The sequence below is a fragment of the Semicossyphus pulcher genome, unplaced genomic scaffold (assembly GCF_022749685.1).
Source record: "Semicossyphus pulcher isolate SPU_LCO1_2020_fin unplaced genomic scaffold, fSemPul1.0.p SCAF_11, whole genome shotgun sequence".
Taxonomy (NCBI): Eukaryota; Metazoa; Chordata; class Actinopteri; order Labriformes; family Labridae; genus Semicossyphus; species Semicossyphus pulcher.
In genome coordinates, this window is record NW_027211615.1 from 1,395,301 (window position 1) to 1,419,160 (window position 23,860).

The following is a 23,860-nucleotide window of genomic DNA, read 5'->3' on the forward strand; positions in this document are numbered from 1 at the left end:
TTTCTTACTCTTCTTTAAGTCCAAAAAATATATATTTCCAAAACAAAAAATATAAAGTTCAGTTTTCCAAATCAAAGTTCATATTGAGTTTTTAAATCAAAGATTTAGTTCAGTAAAAAAACAACTAACAAACCCAAGAAAAAAACCTTCAGGCAAAAATAATGTGTGCTTACTCCAGTAAGTCCGGTTCAGTCAAGTGGTAAATCCAGTTCCGGTTTTGGCTGTGAATTTGGTGAATACTGGTTCTGCTGAGCAACAGCATAACAGAGTGATCCAGGAGTTTTATTGCAGAAGGACAGATGACGACAGTGAATGAAACAAATGAAGGGATTAAACGACCTTACTGTTTTTTGTTGGCAAGATGAGCGTTAACTCCGACCAACCACACTGCTTCTGCTCTCCTCCTCTCCTCAACACTGACAGGAAAATAATGAAGTGGGTTTGAATGGTGGCGTGAGCCAGGGACGAATCGGTGAGTGCGTTGTGTAAATGGGGGTACCGGGGTCTGAGTACGTGCAATCCTTTGGGATGAAAATCCAGATTGTCACAATACACACGAAACTCCTGCCTGTTGCTGGGTCACTTATCTCTGCATGGCTAGCAGTGGATTACACCTGTTTACACAGCTACATCAACCAGAAAAGATGTGGATTATATAAATACTGTATATATATGTATCTTTATCTGTATTATTGTTTTGAGGTCCTGTCAATTTGCTTTTTTTTAAAATTCAACAACTGAATTTTAAGCCATCCCATCCAAAAGATGGCATGCCCAAAAGGCCACATGAAACAAATACGACGATTGCATAATACTCCTATTCTCTCAACACTTCCCTCTGTGATGTGCCATGTGACGTGTCAGATCTGGATTTCTTTTAAATCTCATACCACATTCAGAGCAGCTGAAGGGTTTTCTCTAGTATGAACTAACATGTGTCTGGTCAGACGGTATTTTAGGTGAAATCTTTTACCACACTCAGAGCAGCTGAAGGGTTTTTCTCCTGTATGAACTAGCATGTGTCTGGTCAGACTTCCTTTGAGGTAAAAATATTTACTGCACTCAGAGCAGCTGAAGGGTTTTTCTCCTGTATGAACTAGCATGTGTCTGGTCAGACTTCTTTTGAGGTTAAATCTTTTACCACACTCAGAGCAGCTGAAGGGTTTCTCGCCTGTGGGAACTAACATGTGTTTGGTCAGACTGTCTTTATTGTTAAAACCTTTACCGCACACAGAGCAGCTGAAGGGTTTCTCTCCTGTGTGAATTCTCATATGGCTAGTTAAAAGATTTGTCTGTTTGAATGCTTTGCCGCACTCAGAGCAGCTGAAGGGTTTCTCACCTGTGTGAACCAGCATGTGTCTGGTCAGACTTCTTTTTAGGTTAAATCTTTTACCACACTCAGAGCAGCTGAAGGGTTTCTCGCCTGTGTGAACTAACTTATGTTTGGTCAGACTGTCTTCATAGGAAAAACTTTTACCGCACTCAGAGCAGCTGAAGGGTTTCTCTCCTGTGTGAACTAACATGTGTTTGGTCAGACTGTCTTCATAGGAAAAACTTTTAAAGCACTCAGAGCAGCTGAAGGGTTTCACTCCCATATGAATAATCATGTGTGTGGTCAGATTTCCTTTTTTGTTGAATCTTTTACCACGCTCAGAGCAGCTGAAGGGTTTCACTCCCATATGAATAATCATGTGTCTGGTTAAAAGATTTGTGTGTTTGAATGCTTTACTGCACTCAAAGCAGCTGAAGGGTTTCTCTCCTGTGTGAACTAACATGTGTTTGGTCAGATATCCTTTTTTGTTGAATCTTTTACCACACTCAGAGCAGCTGAAGGGTTTCACTCCCATATGAATAATCATGTGTGTGGTCAGATTTCCTTTTTTGTTGAATCTTTTACCACACTCAGAGCAGCTGAAGGGTTTCTCTCCTGTGTGAACTAACATGTGTTTGGTCAGACTGTCTTCATAGGAAAAACTTTTAAAGCACTCAGAGCAGCTGAAGGGTTTCACTCCCATATGAATAATCATGTGTGTGGTCAGATTTCCTTTTTTGTTGAATCTTTTACCACGCTCAGAGCAGCTGAAGGGTTTCACTCCCATATGAATAATCATGTGTCTGGTTAAAAGATTTGTGTGTTTGAATGCTTTACTGCACTCAAAGCAGCTGAAGGGTTTCTCTCCTGTGTGAACTAACATGTGTTTGGTCAGATATCCTTTTTTGTTGAATCTTTTACCACACTCAGAGCAGCTGAAGGGTTTCACTCCCATATGAATAATCATGTGTGTGGTCAGATTTCCTTTTTTGTTGAATCTTTTACCACACTCAGAGCAGCTGAAGGGTTTCTCTCCTGTGTGAATTCTTGTGTGTGTGGTCAGAATGCATTTATATTTGAATGTTTTACCACACTAAGAGCAGCTATGTGATTTCTTATCAGTCATTGGTCTCTTATTTTTCAAATTCACAGAATTTAAACCTGACTGATGTTCTCTGGTTTCCTTCCAATCATCACTGTCTTCAGTCTCAGGTTCAGAAGAGTCTTCAGTCTTGACCTCAGTCTCACGTTGTAAATGTCTCTCTGGATCTGAGTTCCTGGCTGGTTCTGCTCCTCCACAGTCCTCTCCATCAGCTCCTGTTTCCATCCATTCAGTTTGTCTCTGATGAAGCTGTGAGGACTGAGGTTTCTCTTCATCATCTTCATTCTTCACGGAAACCGGAATGAAGGGGAACTTGATGGTACCAGCCTCCTCCAGTCTTTGAAGCTGCTCTCCCTCCTGACTGATCCAGAGTTCTTCCTGCTCCTCTTTAATGTGGGGGGGCTCAGTGTCCTCCTGGTCCAGACGGGGGCTCCACTCCTGCTGCTCAGGTTGAAGCTCTTCTTTACTCACCAACAGCTGCTAGACGTCTGCAGGACACATTAAAAAAATAAATAAAACAGATTTAGATCAGTTTAAGAAAAAACACCAGCAAATGTTTAAGCAAATCTGAAAACCTTTAGGATTGTTGAAGAAAGGTAGAAATGTTGTCTTTTTAGCTGGTGACTGTTGTCAGCTGTACATTTATGACAAACTCATAAATTGGTGGAATGACAATATAAAACTCCTGCCTGTTGCTGGGTCACTGGTCTCTCTGCAAACTGTTTGATAAAATCTTAAAATGTCCAGCAGAGAGCGCAAACAGTTCATGTAATGAACTGACAGCCTTTACTGAAGCTGTACAAACAAATTGCACCGAAGTTTTATTCCTTTCAAGAAATTAAAGAACAAATCACATCTGCAGTAATGACAAAAGACCAACATCAGTAAAATAAACTTATACACAAGAAAGTTACATCAGCATCATTGGAAATCAGTCATGCGGCAGAATCATTTTTGATGATCTTAGCTTCAACAAAAGCTGATCGTTTCTTCATCATTCTTTGTTGATAAATTAGAACACTGACAGTGTTTCCTCTAGGATTTCTTTCAACAGTGGGGTGGGGGGGGGTTCTAGATGGTTATTTCTATTTCCACACTTTAATTGCACTCTCTTCTTCACCTTATTAAGTTTTAATTTACACTCTGCTTTAATCTGATCACTTTGCTTTGCTTCAGTCCACTCAACACACCTGCACCTCTGCTCTCTGCACAGCTGCTGGCCCAGCCCCCCCCCTGTCTGTCTCTCTGTCTGCTGTGTTGACTGTCTTCATCAGCAGTTTGATTAAGTCACAAAATTTGAATATTTTCTCTCACAATTCAGTTTTCACAGCACGTGAGCCACGTGTGCACAAGGGACGTTATTAATGACGTAGCGATCAAAAGGATTGATTGATCGTTACCAAATTACATCTGCACTTTTAGAATGCATTTACAGTGGGGACATATGGAGTTAGATACACAGTACCTCCTCATTTGACTACAATATTGTGGCAGCTGGCTGGAGGGAGATCGCCAGGGAGGTGAAAGTTTGATACTGAGCACACAGTAGATATAGGCACGTGGATTATTCACATAGCGTAACAGAACTGCATGATTCTGCATGGACAAAGAGCGTCCGATGTCAGCAATGCGGAGCAGACCTTCTTTAACTGTTAGAACACTGTACGAGGAGAAAACTGGCCTTGCTGTTGTTTATTTGGTTGCCACAACTTCACGTTGTCATGAGTTCTTAGTGTTTAATTTTGTATTTAATATATTGTATTCTTGTCTTGATTTAGTCTTGTTTAGTTATGTAATTCATTTGTGTTTCATTGTCTAGAGATTTTCTGTTTGAGTTCTGCTTTCACAGTCCTGAGTTTGGTTTTTAGTGTTTCCTGTTTTATTTTGTAGTTCTTGCCCTATGTATGTTTTGTCTTGTTTTACTTCCTGCCTTTGTGTGTTTTCCCGCTTGTTTGATTATGTGCCCTGCCCTTATTGTTTTCACCTGCTCCCTTGATGGTCTCACCTGTGTCCGATTAGTTTCACCTCCCCAGTGTATTTAGTCTTTGTCTTCCCTTGTCCCTGTGCTAGTTCGTTGTCATCCACCGTGCGTGAATCTTTGTCGTCCATCCTGTGTCGTCCTTCTCTGGAGCTTTGTCGTTGGTCCATGTCCATGCATCTTGTCAGTACTCTCAGTCTTCCCTGGATTTTTTCACCTTCTGTTTTATTTGGATGACTTATTGCCTGTTTTGTTTGGACCTTTTTACCATTGGATTTTGTTTGTCTGCCCCCTTTGGATTCCTCATAAGAGTAAGCCTTTTGTTTCGCCTTGTGCCTTTTTGTTTAAAATAAATTCTTATTTCAGTCTGCATCTGGGTCCTCAACCTTTTGTTTAAATTTGAAACCGTGACACACGTGTGATTGACGATCTGTGACTCCTGTCACTGTTTAAGTGCTCTTCATTGATGAAGAGAGAGGGCGAACGACATTCATTTAGAGCGGAGACCTCCGTGACTTCAGGACACGTTATAAAAATCTGAAGCAGCAGCGGCAATAATATATTTTGTATGTAGCAGAAACACTGACTAAGAATCAATTGGGTGGTTCTCTTTTGTCACTCCAAAATGTCTTGCTTGAAATGAACCTGATGATGGATTCAATATCAAATTTATTGTCTTTTCAGGAGATTTTTTGTTTTTTTAATCCTTAAATTGCTTCTTTCAGTTCATACTGAGCTCTAACCAGGTTGGTTCTGTTGTCTGATCTGTGGTGTTGGGCCCTCACCATGGCCTCAAACAAAGAGCCATCTACATGTGTAAAAATCACTGAAACTGGTTGACTGGGGATTGACCCGCTGCAGGGGATCCGGTAAGGAGTCCACAAGAGATGTCTGACTTTGGAATCAGGAATCTTTATTGCGAAGACAATTTACTGACATTGAATATGTGGTTCTGGAATAAAATCAAGGGAAAATAATGAACCACTGACCATAACTGAACATCAACCCAATATAATGCAGTAATAATGACAATATGGCATTCTGATGCAGTATTAATAAGGCTGGCTGACAAAAATGCACATTTCCTGCATAGTTATGAAATTGGGTTCTGCCACTTTAAGAGCTGATCACGTGACTCGATGCTGGGCCGTCTAGACGGCACATTCGCCGCGAACCTAGCTAAAACAATAAACTTAACAGTAACAAGACACTATGATTAATCAAAGGTATGGAACAACTGTGACTCACGTTTCTATGCACACACAACTTCAACAGATCAGTTTGACAACTAGACTGTCCGTTCTGGAACACTGGGTCTCCGTTTCCTCAACCGTTGCAGTTGCAGATGATAGATTATAACAGTCTTTTAACTCGAATGCTGATTGGACGAAGCTCTGCTATGAAGAATGCCGCTGCCTTGCCCCCAACCCCAGGCCTTCCATCCTCAGCCAGTGAACGCAGTGCACACAGGGGACACTGAGCGTAATCCTTCCGTAGCCCAGTCCACACGTCCCTGGCTGCTTTTCTCCCCCTCAACACTGACTGTCAGTGATTCCATAACCAGGAATCTGCGTTTCTTTGACGTAGTCACACACTGCTTCCTCTGTGCCACAGTCCCTGTCATCCACAAAAGCTCCAGGATTTGCTGCCATCACTCCTGTCCTCCATTAAAAGAGTTATTATCCAAGTGGGAACAAATGACACGGCCCTTCAACAGTCCGAGCTGACCAAATCTGATTTAAGCCAGCTTTTTAACTTCCTCAAGTGCAGTGGGATGTCTGTTTTTATTTTGGGTCCCATTCCCACGGTGGGCTGCGGTGCTGGCCGTTTTAGCAGACTCCTTAGCCTCCACAGTCGGCTCCAGACTGGTTGTAGGACTCACAATGTGGATTTTTTTGACAATTTAACCTGTTCTGGGAATGTTTGTCTCTTTTTAACAGAGACAGAGTCAACCCTAACAAACTGGGCTCACAAATGCTAGCTGCTACCGTACAGTATATGGTGCAGCACTATCTCAACGTGACACTCCACTCGCACAACCCGAAATCTCCTTCCTCTCCTCTGGTTTAATGTCATGCAACTTCTCTTAGCGCTAGCCCACTCTACTGTCCTCTCCTGGCATTAACTCCTTCACCGGTGCATCCCCCAAATCTCTGATATCTGATATTCCTGTCATTGTAAATCCCAAATACAATGTGAACCCTGCACCTATTCCATACAGGACTGTTGAACGCTTGACCGCGGCTCACACTTCTGATGATGCTCCCTCTATAAATTTCCCTATATAGTCCTTAATCAGGCACAGGGCATTCCATTTACACAGTACAAGGTGTGTAGACCACAGTGTTTCCTTCTTCTCTGGGTAAATCAGCTGTATACGCACATGGCCTGAGGAGATGAGGCTCGCAAAATCTGTGTCATCTTTTAAATCCCTTCTTAAAACTCACTTTTATAGACTTGCTTTTGTGTGCTATGGCTTTCTTCTTATTGGCTATTAACTGTCTTTTAAAAATGTTTTTCCACTTTATTCTTACTTTTCCATTTTTTATTGGTTTTTTTTCCTTTGTCATTTTATTATTTTGTTGCTTTATTGCCTATACTTCCTTTAATTGCTTTATTCTCTTTCTATTACTTTTATTGCTTTAATTCCCTTTTATACCTTCAATTGCTTTTAGCTGTTTTATTGTTTGTATTGCCTTTACTAGTTTTTATCTCTTATCGCTTTTACAGCTTTTATTGCTTTATTTCCTCTCTTTTATCTCTCTTAGTTATTTTAGTTCCATTTACTTCTTCCTGCTTTGTCCCCTTGGTCTTGTGTCTGACCATGTTTTGCGGGTTTTCCTGTTGCCTATTGGGTCTTGTGCTTTGTCTGTTTTCGTGCTTTGCTTGTTTTGTGATCTGCTGGTTTTGTGCTTGCTTCTTTTTGTGATTTGCTGGTTTTATGATTTGCTTTTTTTGCTTGGACATCAAAGTACTTTGTAAATGTTTGGTTTTAAAGGTGCTATATAAATAAAGTTATAATTATATAAATTTGCCCTCTACAACATCCAATGTATCACCAATAAAGCCCATTTGATCAACGACTTCATCACAGATCATAATCTGGACTTTTTATGTCTCACAAAAACCTGGCAGCCACAGAATTATTTTTACATCTAAATTCAGCAGTTCCACCTGGATTTACTTACACAGGCAAACCCCGTTCTTCAGGCAGAGGAGGCAGCCTTGCACTGATTTAACGTGAGAGTATAAAATTGACACCACCGATCAATCTTCTTTTGAGCTGCTGGCTGTTAAGCTCTGTGGACCATTATTGCGGTTTTATACAGACCACCCAAGGCTGCAAATACCTTCATCACCAAACTCTTGACAGTTTTAACCACTCTTAGGTTAATGTCACCTAATATCATCCTAATGGGGGATTTTAATGTTCGTTTTGATAACACTGACAGTATGTTGACAAGTGAGTTAGATTGCTTTGATCTAACACAATATGTCAACTTTATAACCCACACCAAGGGCCATATCCTTGACCTAGTTTGCTGTTCTGGTATCGCATCATACAACATCACCCCTGCTTGACTACCATCTCAGACAATAAAGCTCTGTTATTCCACACCAATCTATGGCACAGTGAATCAAGGGTGCATCGTACCACATCATACCGCAACATCAGACATGTTAACCCAGAAGATCTCATCAGCATAATTATCTCAAACTCCATTCCTGCTCCCCCCCCCCTCACCCCTGGATCTAATGGACTACTACAATGACTCATTATCTTCTTCACTTGGCACACTAGCCCCTCTGAAAACACAGACTGTCTCATTTACCCACACTGCTTCCTGGTATACACCTGCGCATTGACTACTGCAATGTCATTCTGGCAGGCATCCCCAACAAACTTATCCACCGTCTTCAACTTATCCAGAACTCTGCAGCACGGATTATTACATGATCACAGTCCACTGAACATGTCACCCCTCTGCTAATTTAACTACACTGACACCCTGTATCATAATGTATTAACTTCATAATATTTTTACGCACATTTAAAGCTCCTCATAATCTGTCCCCTGCTTACCTCACAGACCTCCTTCACAGTTACACTTCTTCTCACTCCCTACCTTCCTCATCAGCAGGTCTACTAGCACTACCAGCCATCAACCTCAGCACAATGGGTGCCAGGGCCTTCTCCTATGCTGCACCCAAACTTTGGGACTCCCTTCCCCCTCACATCCACATGCTGGACTCCATCACAGAATTCAATTCTGCAAATTTTTAACCTACTCACTTTAATTCCATTAATTGCATTCTATTGTAGCGTTAAGGGGTAGCAAGATTAATAACTAATTAATAGCAAAAGGATTTAGGTTTACCTTAAATTCAGTGTTGGACGCCACCCAATTTTGACAAAACAGGGAAAACTTATAATTAGTTATTAATGACTTTAGGCTCATGATCTCAGGGTTGCTACGAGGTTCTTGGACATGGTGTACAGTGACTTTACCATCTCATACACACACAAATCACATGGATCAAGGTCTTTATAAAAGAAAGGTTTATTTAACTACTTCCAAGTGGAATATGAATGAATAAATGAACAGGGACAATGAATACAACGATGAACAATAAACGAATGACAGCGGACCACATTGTAGAAAGCATCTGTGACTGATTTCTTTGATGTTTTAGAATTAAATGGGATTTAATTACTAATGCATCGTTCGGCAGTTGAGAGTTTAAAAGGGCACCAAGGAAGATTTTGAAGCAATTCAAAAGTAATTCTAATTTTAAAAGATTTTAGGTTTAGGTTTAATGTTAATTAATTAAGTTAATTTAGCATCAAGCATCAACACATGGGAGATGTAATTGTATCACCTGATGATCATCTGATGGGTGTGGCAGCAGGCTCTCTTTTGGCGCTCGGGCCTTTTCAGGACGACTTTCGTCCCTCGTGGCCGATTCGGCTTGAATCGGGTTTCTCCATCTCTCTCTCTCTCTGGCTCAGCAGGTAGCTGAATCATCTTCATCTTCACCCCCCTTTCTCTGGCTGGGGTGAAGTCTGTGGCAGTTTTGCCAGACGTCGTTCGGGAGTGTCTTTTGTGCAAAGTCTCCTTTAAAGGTTGCTAGATTCGGCTTTTTCAACACGCTCAGTGCAGCACGGGATCAGCATGGTGATACTGGCGGCATTCTGCGGCCCAGTACACAATAAGGCCGTTCTTGACGGCTCAGGACTTCAGAAGAGGTTCAGGCTGCATAAGCTGACAGCAGAACCTGGGACAGGCCATGTGGCCAACCCTCCCCCCCCCCCAGGGGGGGAAGAGAACTCAGAGGACTCAGGAACAAGAGTAACAGGACAAGAGACAGGACGAAGACCCAACAGGAGAAGAGGGCGAGAGGAAGTTGCTTGGAGCTTTATAATCTTGGGACCAGAGGGGTCTGGTTTCTGGGGTCCCTCTCTAGCCACACCCATGAGGAGAAGGCTCTGAGATAGAGATTATGTCTTTTAAAGCATTAAAATCAATATTGTCTACTTCACATATTTAATTCTTCCATATTTAAAAGTTGGGCTCTGTCAACTAAAGAACGATACCAAACACTTTATATTAATTGTTGAATAAAACCTGTTGAAAAGGGATTAGATGAACTAAACAATTAAACAACGAGGTTAATGGCAACATCCATTATGACGACATATAGTATATACATGTACACGTACACGTCTGCATATGCACAGGTAAACCTTTCTGCACATCAAATGAATGGATCAAATGACCTCATGTGTCCACATGTGGTCTTCCTTTGTTAGCAGACAGACATGAGGAGGAGGTGTGATCAGGATGAGGAGAACTGCAGTTTCAGATTCACGTTAAAACAATTTTCACAGTCTTAAAATATGTTAGCTCAGCATAACATTACTTTAAGTACATTTCAGTCACTTTAGTCCTTATATTCTCTGCAGAAAGGATGTGTCTGCATGTGAGTCGTAAGGGTCGTAAACTTGGGGGATGGTTGGTACCTAAATTGACCATTTGTACCAGCATTCTTCTTACAGACTCTGCATGTGTCTGTTCCAATGATAAGAATACTTTGAAAAAAAGATGTAGAATTGAGGTCAAGGCGATTCACGCTACACTATTGAATTTTAATTGCGTGTATGATTGTACAAATGCCTTATTACTGGTGCTCTGCTGTTATTCTATTGTTTGCTGTAAGTTATTATATGCTGTAAGGTGACTTTGAGTGCCATGAAAGGCACCTTTAAATAAAATGTATTACTACTGTATTATTAATAAAGTTGGTGAATAGATGTCACAGTGAGGCGGCTGTGACTCAGTGGTAGAGTCGGTCATCTTTCAATCAGAAGGTCGGAGGTTCGATCCCCAGCTCCCTCAGGCTACATGTCAAAGTGTCCTTGGGCAAGACACTGAACCCCAAATTGCTCCTGGTGGCATAGCCAGCGGGTATGAATGTGATATCTGATTGACAGTTGGGCACCTACATAGCAGCCTCTGCCATCAGTGTATGAATGTGTGTGTGAATGGGTGAATGTGATATGTTGTGTAAAAGCAGCTTTGAGTGGTCGCAAAGTCCATTTACAGGGCGCTGTTTAGCTCAGTTGGTAGAGCAGGCGCCCCATGTATAGAGGCCACAGTCCTCATCGCACTGGTCGCAGGCTCGACTCCCGGTCTGCCGATCATTTGGTGCATGTCATCCCCCACTCTCTACTCCCAACATTTCCTGTCTATCTTCAGCTGTCCTATAAATAAAGCCAAAGGCCCAAAAAATAAAAAATAAAAAAAAAATAAAAAAGTAGTCCATTTACTATTTACCAGTGTTGAAGCTGCAAGATATTGGAAAAAAACTGACATAGCAATAGATTTTTGGTCTGTGATATTTATTGTGATATAAATAATACAGGAAATGATAAATGAAGTACGTTTTCATGTACATATTAACAATCATACCTTTTATAATTTGGGGCTTTTAACACTATTTTCTTCAAACAAACCCCCTTGTACTTTTATGAACAATTCTGACACCAGCATGAAAAAGCAGAGAGAGAACAGGTGGAGTGATGTGCTTCTTTAACAAATACACTTGTGTGCTGCAGTTATATTAATTAGGTAATCTACTAGGGCTATGAATCGGCAGGCACCTCCCGATTCGATACTATCCTGATACTAAGGTCCCGATTCGACATGTATTGATTCTTTAAGCAGGGCTCGACATAAGCATTGGCCCGGTGGCCCGACGGAATGTTTGTAACCCCCCGGGCCAGTAGATGAACTATTTAACTGGCCCTGTGTGCCAGTAGGATCCACAAGCCCACAATGTAAACAATATAGTAGCCCTCCCGAGATTCACAGTTCTGATGAACGAGGCGAATTACTTTCTACGCAGAACCCCGCGGTAATCTCAGTCTGATGTCAGCATCACTGCAGGTACTTTGGCTGCTGCTGTCAACAACATGTTACACGCTACTCGCTGCACTCGCGGCAGAACAGCTATACCCATAGCAGTGTTTCCCAGACATAGCACAACAGGAAAAGTCCGTCTGATATCACATAGTGCAGCTTTTAATGACAGCTGTGCATGCAGAGTCTGTGTGTCAGTCACCTGCCTGTAAACTCTAATAATGCATGCGACGCTCCGGCCATCACAGATGCGTCTGCAGGATGATCCGAGGCAGACAGGCAGTTACGTGAGGTGGCAATAAGTGTGTGTATTCCCGTTATCAGCGGCACCTCGTCCTGGTGCCCGTCAGCGCTGTGGCTACATAAACAGACCGTTCACAGAGCGGACGAGCCGCTGACTGTTAACCTTTAACGGCTAAAGGAAGTAGGAGACGGTAAGATTTTGTTTAAAAAAGTTACTCTAAAGAAGGTAAAGAAGCCTCTCTATACCCATATGATTATTTTGGCCTATTTTTATGAGTTTATAATAGTTCCACAATTGAACACATATTCATTAATAAGAACCCTTCCAGAGAAACAAAGATTAACGTTAAAATAATACCGAAATAACAAATTATTTCAGGGCCAGTGGTTTTAATGGCAGGGCCAGTGAATTTGTAAAGTTACTGGCCCGGAGTGCCAGTTGAAAACTGTGCTCATTGTCAACCCCTGCTTTAAGTATTGTGATTTGATATTACAATTTTCTTTTATTTTAACACTAGAGTTTTATTTCAGGCATACACAAAATAAATACACGAAATGCAGTTGCACTAGACTTTTTCTCACACTGAGTTTTAAAACAGGCAATGACTGTTTGAGGGGGAGAGAGAGAGGGCACATACCGGTACATTTAAGAACAGAAATGCGGAAATAAGAGGAAAACTGGTCATGATGATGAAGCCTGATGTCGCTCTGTGTAACTCTTAGGTTTATCAATGAAGTTTTTGAACTAAACTGCAGCCTGGAGTCTCCGTTAACAGAGACAAACGGAGTGACAGTGTCAGACAATGTCCGCGTTTAATAATCGCCACAGTCACGGAACATATACGAGTCTGTCCAGTCTTAAAAGCTCGGTTTGCTCTCATTTTAGAACACGCCATGTCTACTTTTCCCTAACTCACTTATTTTCTCCTACTGTGTCTCTGTAACTCTCCTGTCTGCTGGCTCTTCAGTCTGTATCTGTATTCTCACACACCCACTGGGTCCGTCGCGATGTTAATCTGAGTGACAGATTTGATTGGCTGAGTAGCGCCACGTGTGATGATTTACAACGAATGCATTGGTCTGCGAGTTTCCTGGACCCCCAAATCACTACCGCAAAGACAAAAAGCTGTGCAGGTTTAAATAGATGCGCTTTTCAAAACTGTAAAAAGGTGCGGGTCCAGAAACAACGGCAGTTGAGTTTGGATCCGGACCGCAGTCCACCGTTTGGGAACTGCTGATGTATAGGCTATTTTTAGGCTACTTACGCAATAAGTCTGTCCTCAATAGTTTGCCATGCGTTCTCTCATTGTTTTATTATAGCAGCGGCAGTGGTTCCTTTTTTTTATATATACATATTATGTGTTTCATCTCTTCATAAATTCCTCTTGCTCGATCTTAATGGGTGTGAAGTATGCCATTTCAGCATCAGAACATCTGTGCTCAGCCCGTGGTCTTTTAAAGAAAACCGTGAACACGCATTTATGAGAATTACTTAAACCTGGCTTGACCTACGTGAAACAGATTAAACCAGGATGCACTACCTAGGCTAGGCCAATCCTCGCCTTTTCTCTCATCCTGGATTTCTGAATTCTGCTTTGTCAAATAGCCCACCGGTCCATTGATGCCACATTGCAACACACATCCAAGTGCCTTGTCTTAATCTGTTATACAGGGGTGTCTTAACCTAACAACAAAAACAAATCATGCATGAGGAACTTTGTATTGTTCTGATACAGACATAAAAAAGTGACAGTGTTCTCTATATTACAATTTTCAGTGATCTGGGAGGATCAATAAAAAGTGTTGTTAAAATCGTGTCAACATTTACTGCATACACTTCTAATGACTTGGAAACTAGATACCCTCGCTTTGATGCCTCATCCTGCAGTCTGATCGTTGCCATCACTGGTCCCTCCCATTTCTTGTGCTTGGGCACTGACAGAACTGACATATCCACAGCATCCTGTCAGTGACATAAAGTAATGTTTTTTAACTGCCAGTAATGAACAGATGGTGTCTGCAATGTTTCACTCGCCTCTCAATTCTCCTACTCCTGAACTCGCTTTGAAAAGTAACTGCTTATTTGGATATTTCAAGCCATGTCAGCGATCAATAATAATAATAATAATAATAATAATAACTTAGACTTATATAGCGCCTTGTTCGCGACAGAGTAAAAAAAGCAAACAAATAGGGCAGAAAGAGGTAGATAAAACTAGCACTAAAAAAGGGCAGGTGGTGAATTATAGTCCAAATGAAGTGGTGCACAGATGGGTTTTGAGGGTGTTTTTGAAAATGTCCAGGGAGGTGGCGTTGCGGATCTCTGCAGGTAGAAAGTTCCAGAGGGTGGGGGCCGCAAAACTGAAAGCTCGATCTCCAACAGTTCAGGGGCGATAGTGAAGGATGAAGAGCAGGCCTGTATCTGAGTACCGCAGACTCCGGTATGGGGTAAAGGCAGGGGTTCAACTATCCATTTTTTGGAGGGTATGCAACATCAACATTGGCACATTCATTTTTGGATTAGGTCTTCAGCTTTTAGACCCAGCACTGTGCTATGAAACGGTATTTGTGTAATACCGATGGGTTAACAGATACATCAGTCACTAAAGTAAAGTGACTGGTTTTAATCATAAGCATCCACTAGCTGGTTTTCAAAAAAAGGCCAACACGGTCGGAGTGAAAGTAGAAAAGTGGAATCAGAACATGTGCTTCAACTGGTAGCAGCAAGGTCTGGTAGCTCTGAATATCTCTGAATCTTTACTTTAGTTTTGTTGTATTTTTATCACGTTTTGTCGACTGCTGATGGATATTTCTGTGGGGAGAAGAGTTTGTTCAAAAGAAGAGCTTCTTTCATTGAAACGGAGCAAGTCTGGAGGATGCCACCCTATTCCAGCTGAGATAAAGAGGTGTTTTCGTGGTTGCCGTGCTGGTGTCAAAGGTGAAGGCTTGGAAATGGAGATGTAGGCCCTTTCTGCCATCAGTGGGAAATGTCAATTCTCTGCCCAGCGGATTTGATGAGCTAGAGATATTGAGATGCACACTGAAGAAGGTTGAGGCCATTCTAAACAACACGGATCATCCACTTCATTAACACATTAATGGACCAAAGTAACAACGGTGGTGGACGGCTCTTCTCTCTTTGCTGCAGGACGGAGAGGTATAGAAGAGCTTTCGTACCCACAGCCATCAGACTTTTTAATTCTTAGTAAATGGTAGATGAGATGCCAGACAAGTGAATTTCCCTTTGGGGATCAATAAAGTTATTGTTCTTGTTGTTGTTAGAAAAGTGGAAGCCCTGTTTGATACAAAGCAGCCAGTGTGCAGTGAAATACACATACCTCATAGAAATATTAAAACATGTACGCTTTGATTGTTTTGTGATCTGCTGGTTTTGTGCTTGCTTCTTTTAGTGATTTGCTGATTTTATGATTTGCTTGTTTTGCTTGGTTGTCAAAGCACTTTACTATACTATACAAATTAAGTTATTATTATTATTACAGTTACAGAGCAAACCTCTGTGGTCTCATACGTTCCTATTTGCAGCGCTATCTGAAGCACCGCGGTAAGGCTCGCGCTGCAAGAGCTGCTAATCTCCCCTGACTTTACGTTCTGTCACTGCATCGATGCATGATCGTGAACTTCGAAATCTCGCTACATCAAGTTCATACCTCTGATAACTGTACATCAGAGTAAAACACATCATGTTGTGTTGTCTCTTTTCACTGTAACTCTGCAGAGAGATTTAGCGGAAGTAAAACTAAATTTCACATCACCATGTTAAACTTGGTCCGCGGATCAACTGTGTGGCGAACCGTGGGACAGGGGAAGGCACCCAAAGCCGGAGCTGCGTGCTTACTGTTGTTATGAAAACATAATCTAGTCATTCTTGGACCGCAACTGTAACGTATTGGCTACGTGTTTGAAGACTTAAAATAGGTAAGAATTTTCATATTTTAAATTACATAACAAAGATAACTGACAACAAAGACTAATTTTCATATCTTGTCGCATGTACATTTTCACTATTGTTTCGCATCACTCTTTGCGTAGCGCCTATATGCGCTGCATATTTGCACACCCCCTATTTGCGCCACTGGGTATAGCGACGGAGGAGGCCCTTTAGGTACTGAGGGGGGAGGGAATGGAGAGACTTGTAGGTGAGGAGGAGGATTTTATAGGTGATTCGGGACTTGACAGCCAGTGGAGGTGGATGAGGATGGGGGTGATGTGCTGCTAGGGCTTGATGTGGGTGAGAACCCTGGTGGCTGAGTTTTGGACGTATTGGAGCCTCTCCAGGGCTTTGCTGGGAACCCCAATCAGGACTCCATTGCAGTAATCCAGGCGGGAGGTGATGAAAGCATGCATGAGGGTCTCTGCAATGGAGTCAGAGAGTCATGGCCGGAGTCTGGAAATGTTACGGAAGTGCTTATAAGCAGATTTGGTGACAGTCTTGATGTGAGCCTAGAAAGAGAGGGTGGAGCCTAGGGTGACGCCAAGGTTGTGGACTTCGGGGGATGGAGAGATGGAGCAGCCATCAACAGAGAGGAACCGATCTCCAACCTTCCGGAGCAGCACCTTGAAACCCACAACCATGAGCTCTGTTTTATTACTGTTGAGTTGAGTAAGTTAGTGTTGAATACACCTTCCGGTGATAATTGGACACTTGGTCTTTAATCTTCATACACTCACGCCCGGGCGACCCATCCGGGGGTGATCAGTCCCCGGCTTGTGCCCAAGTGGCACGTTGTTCCACGGATCCCCCCACGGATCCACAGCCACCTTGAGGCCCTCTCTGTGGCCTCTAGTGTGTTCTTGATGGCTCTCCTGGATTGTAGTTCTTTCACTCCAAGGAGTTGGGTTTGCAGTAGTGAATCTCCAGCAAAGCCTCGGCACCCAACCTCGACTGGCTCACAGCAGGCTTTCCAGCCTTTGCTCCGGCACTCTGTGATGAGCTCTGCGTATTTGGCCCCCTTTCGCTCATTGGCCTCGTCAATTCGGTCCTCCCAGGGGACAGTCAGTTCCAGAAGAACCACTTGCTTGGTGGACTCTGATGTTAGCACCAGATCTGGGGGTAGAGAAGTGGTTTTGATGTTGACTGGGAACTTGAGCTGTTTTTCAAGGTCGACTTGGAGCTGCCAGTCACGATCGGTGGTGAGGAGCCCCCCTGTAGAGCTAGGCTGATATCGATAAGCCTTCTGTCCCAGTCTAATGAAGGAGATTGACTGTTTGGAGGGCGGCCTGGGTCTTGCTGTGCTAGATCACCGTGCAAATGGAGTCTGCCAAAGATCTTAAAGGTCTCATATTATACTCCTTTTCAGCAAGTTCACATAGGTCTAAGAGGTCCCAGAACAGTCAATTTGAAGTCTGCTGTAGTTCAGCCATATCAATTTGATCCAGAATCTGATCCAGAAGGAGAGGCTCCTTAAGAAATTCAAACTCTGCGGCAGCAGCAGGACGTTTCTGAATGGTTACAAATATTATGTGTCTTGATATTTTACTTTTTACTTTGTTCGTGTGTGTTGTTACACAGTTACTTACATGTAGCTAGGTAACATTAGATAGCTAGATTCTTGCAGTCTACGGAAAAAGTTTTGTCGTCAGAGGACTGTTATATTATATATTATAATCTCCTTTCTACGGGCCAGGTTTTAACGCTGCTTTGGAAAGCAACCAAGACCTGCTCGCCCCACTGCCAGGGAGCCTACCAGCGTGTTGTGCCTCAGTCACGCCTCAGCTCTGGTGATGGCCTCTTGTGCCTGCCACTTTCTCCCGGTCTGCACGAGAATTCTTGCTGATGCGACTTTGACGTCAGTACATCATCACCTCTCTTGAGCGGGTGACTTTGAACTCCTCCGTTAGTCCACTGAAAGGGAGCAGCAGTTTGGTGGAATGGCAGTACAGGGCGATGCTGCTCAAGGACTGAGGGAGCCCCAGCCATCTCCTGAGAAACTGGCTGATGGACTCTAGTGCCTCTACCGTTGTTATTGGTACCTCATAGACCAACAGGGGCCAGAGTATTCCTGGCAGGACTCCGTGCTGATAGATCCAGGCTTTAAATTTCCCTGGGAGACCAGACTTGTCGATGGTTGTGAGCTAGGTTGCCAGGTCCTCCTGGTTTGTTTTACGGCTGCTGTGTCCTTCAGGGGGCTGTCAAAGGTCTTACCCAGGGTCTTGACAGGTTTTTCAGTCACTGATGGAATTTTTAGTCCTTCCCAGGGCAAAGCGGAACTGGTAGGTCACTTTGCCTTTCTCCAGGCCCAGGGACCTGGACTTAGCGGGCTTGAAGCTCATCCTTGCCCACTGGATGAGCCGTTCAAGCCCCTGAAGGAGCCACCTGCACCCTGGAACAGATGTTGTCATGACTGTCATCCATAAAGGCTCTTATGGGGGGGCTGACGCGTCCCAGATCTTGACTTGGGCACTCTGCATTCCACCTTGGCGGACTTAACAATCATGTTCATGGCTAGTGAGAAGAGTGGCATTGAGATTGTGCAGCCAGTAATTATGCCCTTCTCAAGGCGATGCCAGGCAGATGTTACTTGGCCTGAGGAGACTTGCGCGCTGAAATTGCTGTAGTAGTCCATGATGAGGCTGCAGATCTTGTCTGGAACATGGTGTCTTGCCATTGCGGTTTCGACGAGCTTGTGTGGAACAGATCCGTAGGCGTCCACCAGATCACCTTCAGAATTTTCCAGAGACGACTCAGGAGCCGCGGGCAATGCTTGTACACTTTGTAGGATACACCACTGGAGCCGGGAGCAGAGCTAGATCTTGCAGCTCTGACAGCCTCTTTTACCTCCATCAGGGTGGGTTCAGCGCTGTTGAATTGGGTCGCTGGTTCTGGCGGTGCACCAGTTCCCTACAAGGCCCGAGTTCGTGGTCTCTCAGGGTGTCGCTGAAGGTGGCGTTGAGATGATGGTCGATCTCCTCTACAGGGCAAGCGAGGTGGCCACTTCGTTTTTGGCCCAGTAGCTTCTTGGTGAAGCCGAAGGGATTGCCAATAAAAGCGCTGCGTTTCCGAGCCTTTTCCTTGCCCTTCCTTTGGTGCCATTCCGCCCTCCTCAGCGAGATGAGCCTCTTCCTTATGATGTTTGTGAGTTCTGTCAGGGCGGTCCTCTCCTCTTCCTTGGCGGCCTTGAACTGACATCTCAAGGATTTTAGTGTCAGCTGGCTAATCCTGGCTTCTCATCGGTTGAGCTTCGCCAGATTCAATCAATCAATCAATCAAATTTTATTTGTATAGCGCCAAATCATAACCAGGGTTATCTCGAGACACTTTACAGAAAGAGCAGGTCTAGACCGACTCTTTGTTAAGTTATTCAAAGAGAGGCCCAACATCAATCCACCATGAGTAGCACTTAGCAAGATTGCTTGCTCTTCGCCTTTGTTCGACACCAAACCACTCTGCTCCAACAGGTGCTGTCCTTGTTGGAAAACTGCGTCTTCTCATATGACACCGCCATTGCGCCATCTGCTGCATTAAAGCGGGATTTACCCCCAATGAAAAGTGTTCATTTAAATGATATGGCTTGAAAATAGTTGCACTGTAGAGCCCTGTATTAGTTTCTTTCTGCACAATTTTTTTATTGACATCATCTAACATTTGTATGACTAGTGTTAGGCAGGAGAAGTTGCATTATGAAAAGGTATGACTTTAGCGAAACTGCATTACGACATTGTCATCTGCTTTGAGTGAAACTATGTAATGAAACTCGGTTATTTTTAGAGTTGTGTATATGCCCTCGAGGCCCAGACTAGATATAGTGAACTGTTGATTAATGAGTTGGATGGAATCATTAGTCCCGTGTTACGATGGATTAATACATATGAGAGAAAAGCCAGGTTACAGGGTCAATAGTGCTTCACATGTGCTTAAAATATACAGCTGTCATTCTAAGTAGAAAGGTTAAGTTCAGGCCTTGACGCATAAAAGCCCCCTGCAAAGCAGTAAAGAGGAAGTTGTTTTTGAGAGTGGCAGCTAACGAGAACAGACTTACACCGAAGACAGGAAGAAACTGAGACAGGCAAGAGACGAGGTCACAGAAGATAGCTGGAAACCACAACCACCCAGCAGCTGCTAGATAGAAGATAAGATGGAGAGTAAAGGGAAGTTTTTCTTGCAGGTCATGGACTCCGCTGATTGGAGGGTTCATGTGCCAGGGGTTAGGCCTAACCCGAGCACCAACGAAGAGAGAGCGAAGTTTACACCACTGTTTCTCTCCAACAGTTTAGTCCAATGAGAAGCTTAGTTGCTAAGGCTAATCAAGAATATCCACCAGCACCTTCGTTCAAACCCTCACCTCAGCATCTCAGCCGACTTTCACCCATCCACACACCCATTCACCTTCTTCCAGCTCCCCACTCTCTCAGAAATCTAAGAACTTATCCAGAAATCCAAGCCATCCACCTGTCAACTGGACCCCCTCCCTACACAACTTGTTAAAACCTGCCCCCCCTCTCTGGTCCCCCTCATTTCTGCCATCATCCACTCCTCTCTCACCACTGGAACTGTCCCTACATCCTTCAAAACTGCTGCCATCACCCCAATTCTGAAAAAACCTGGTGCCGACCCCTCCAACTTCAACAACTTCCGTCCTATCTGCAATCTACCCTTCATCTCCAAAATCCTTGAAAAAACAGTTGCCTCCCAACTCCATTCTCACCTATCCCACAATAACCTGTATGAACAGTTGCAGTCTGGTTTCCGCCCACTCCATAGCACTGAAACAGCACTCATCAAAATCACCAATGACCTCCTTATGGCAGCTGATTCTGGACTCCTCACCATCCTCATCCTCCTCGACCTTAGTGCAGCCTTCGATACCATCTGTCACACCACCCTCCTCAACAGGCTATCTTCCATTGGCATCACGCACACTCCATTAGACTGGTTCACATCTGACCTCTCTGGCCGCACTCAGTTCATTCAACTCAAGTCCTTTAAATCCACTCCTTCCTCCGTCACTACAGATGTGCCCCAGGGCTCTGTCCTGGGGCCCCTCCTCTTCATCATCTACCTCCTTCCCCTCAGCAATATCTTCCGCAAATTTAATATTCAGTTCCACTGTTATGCAGATGACACCCAGCTCTACCTCACCACTTCACCCTCGTCCACTCTCCCGCCGACCTCCCTCACTGACTGCGTCTCTGAAATAAAAACCTGGTTCACCATAAACTTTCTTAAATTAAACAGTGACAAAACCGAGGTTCTCCTCATTGGCACCAAATCCACTCTATCCAAAACCAACAGCTTCTCCCTCACTATTGATAACTCCTCCGTTTCACCCTCCACCCAGGTTAAGAGTCTGGGTGTCATCCTCGACAGCACACTATCCTTTCAATCCCACATCAATAACATTACCCTGTCTGCCTACTTCCACCTACGAAACATCAATCGTCTCCGCGCCTCCCTCACCCCCCACACTGCCGCCATCCTTGTCCACAGTCTCGTCACTTCCCGTCTGGATTACTGCAACTCCCTCCTCTTCGGCCTCCCTCACAAATCCATCCATAAACTTCAACTGGTCCAAAATTCGGCTGCCCGTATCATTACTCGAACCCCCTCCATCCACCACATCACTCCTGTCCTCCAACAGCTCCACTGGCTCCCGGTTCAGTTCCGTATTCAATTCAAAGTCCTCCTGTTAGCATTCAAGGCCATCCACAACCTCGCCCCCCCATATCTGTCCGACCTCCTCCATGTTCCCACTCCCTCAGATCCTCTTCCTCCTTACACCTGTCTGTCCCCTCCGCCCGACTCACCACGATGGGGAGCAGAGCATTCAGCCGCTCTGCTCCCCGTCTCTGGAATTCATTACCACCCCAACTCACAAACATCGATTAATTCCCGGATTTTAAATCAAAACTCAAAACACATTTGTTTAAATCTGCCTATTCCACATGACGCTAATTGCTTTGTCACTTTTGTTATTCTTGTTTTGTTTGTTTTTTCTCTCTTTTAATGTGTATTTTGTGTATATATATATATATATATATATGTACGGTGTCCTTGAGTGCCGAGAAAGGCGCCTTCAAATAAAATGTATTATTATTATTCATTTGCATCACATGCACACACATAGAATATAATCACCTAATGTATTAGGAAAGGTTATCCTTTTTTGGGTGGTTGAGTGCAGCTAACTGCTTGCAGACTGCAGAGAGCCAATCAGAAAAGGTCCTTGTACAAGCATTATTTTCTCAACAATTTTCATTAAACAGATGTGATTATACTATAAAGTGTTTTTGGTCCTTCCCTGAAATTTTCAACACGTAACACTAGTTAAAAAATATTTTGGCCAGTCAAAAAAAAACATCACATACCTTTAAATGTTTCTAGTTTTTTCTATGAGAATGAATGAAGTAATAAACAGATTATTAGATTTAGATAATCCTTTATTGAAAACCCTTAATTGAGCCCCAGAGGGGAAATTCAGGAATGTCAGATTTGTGTTTCTCCTCTATTAAAGTCACGATGTGAGTGTGTAGGATTATTGAAGATTTTGGGCTCTATGCCGTTTGTGTATTTACCACCAACCACAAAGTTCTGTTAAACGTTTTGCTCATTTTAACTAATTACCATAAAGCTGGCTGGTTTATTCTACAGCAATGCATCATGGTCTATAAGATCATCATATGATTGTCCTGTGAGAACTACGTGTCTTTAAAAAACCTGAGCTCAGAGAAACAGCCTGTTTTCAGGTGAAAGTGAGTGATAAACGTATATATCTATCAATCTTATATACAATTTAGTGGGGCTGAACGATCAAAAAAAAAAATGTAATTGCCATTTTTTTTAACTTATATTGAAATTTCGATATGATTTGCGGTGTTAAAGGGAATCATACATATTTTTTAAATAATTCTAATTTTCATTGAAAAATATGAATTAGCAATTATTTTTTCAGGGATCTGTAGCAAGCAAAGACATCTGATACTTTCATCTGTGTATGATGTGTAGGCCATAGCATCTCTGCAACGAAATATTTAATTTAAAATGGTGTTTTAACACACATTTCATCCTTAAAAAATATTGCACTTCCTGCAATTTGAACATTGCAGGAGCCCATATTGCGATAATTAAATTTCAAGTAATTGTTCAGCCCTACAATGTAGTGTAGAAAAAGTAGAAGGTTGCTCAATCTCTAACTCTTACAGATTCGAGGAACTTTTTTTATCACTGATTTTCAGAAATACTTTCAAGCGCCATCAGACATATTATAATCATTACACCACAGCCACTAAAGAGTCTTTAAGTCCAGTAAACATCCTCTTTTCCTAACCTCAGGGAAACGGCCTGTTTTCAGGTAAAGGTGTGTGATAAACATAGACCGATAGAACTTTTCATCTATCTGTCTATCTAGTGTAGTAAAAGTAGAAGGTTGTTTAATCTCTAGTTATGTACAAGTTAATCGAATCTGTACAAAAGTTAATGTACTTTCACCACTGATTTTCACAAACACAGTCCACATACTCCACAGCCATTAAGGAGTCTTAACGTCCAGTACACAAAGTATTTTCTTAACAGGAGCTAGCTGCGGCTAACACGCTCTGTGCATCTGTGAACGTTAGCTAAAGGCTCGGCTCCCTGAAACATTGGCAGGAAACACGTTACCAGCAGTGAAAGAAAACCAACCTGCTCTCCGCAGCTTTATTTCAGGTGTTAAAATCACATCCAGCAGTTTTCTTTGGCGGTGGAGCTCCTCTTCGTATCCGCATGTTGATGTTTGTCCTGCCTCGTCTCTGATAACCGCAGCGAGCAGCCGCCGTCTGAATAAATCTTTAAGATCCTGAAACCCGGACAT

At 43.1% G+C, this 23,860-nt stretch overlaps 1 protein-coding gene across 1 annotated transcript; it reads right to left on the reverse strand.

The window, feature by feature from the left end:
- Positions 1 to 192: 192 nt before the first annotated feature.
- LOC138585218 (zinc finger protein 85-like) lies at positions 193 to 23,860 on the reverse strand. The gene is given in 6 exon segments (XM_069657507.1): positions 193 to 245; positions 384 to 521; positions 1,058 to 1,255; positions 1,340 to 1,936; positions 2,441 to 2,902; positions 23,692 to 23,860. Coding segments are annotated over 6 exon segments (1,617 nt in total).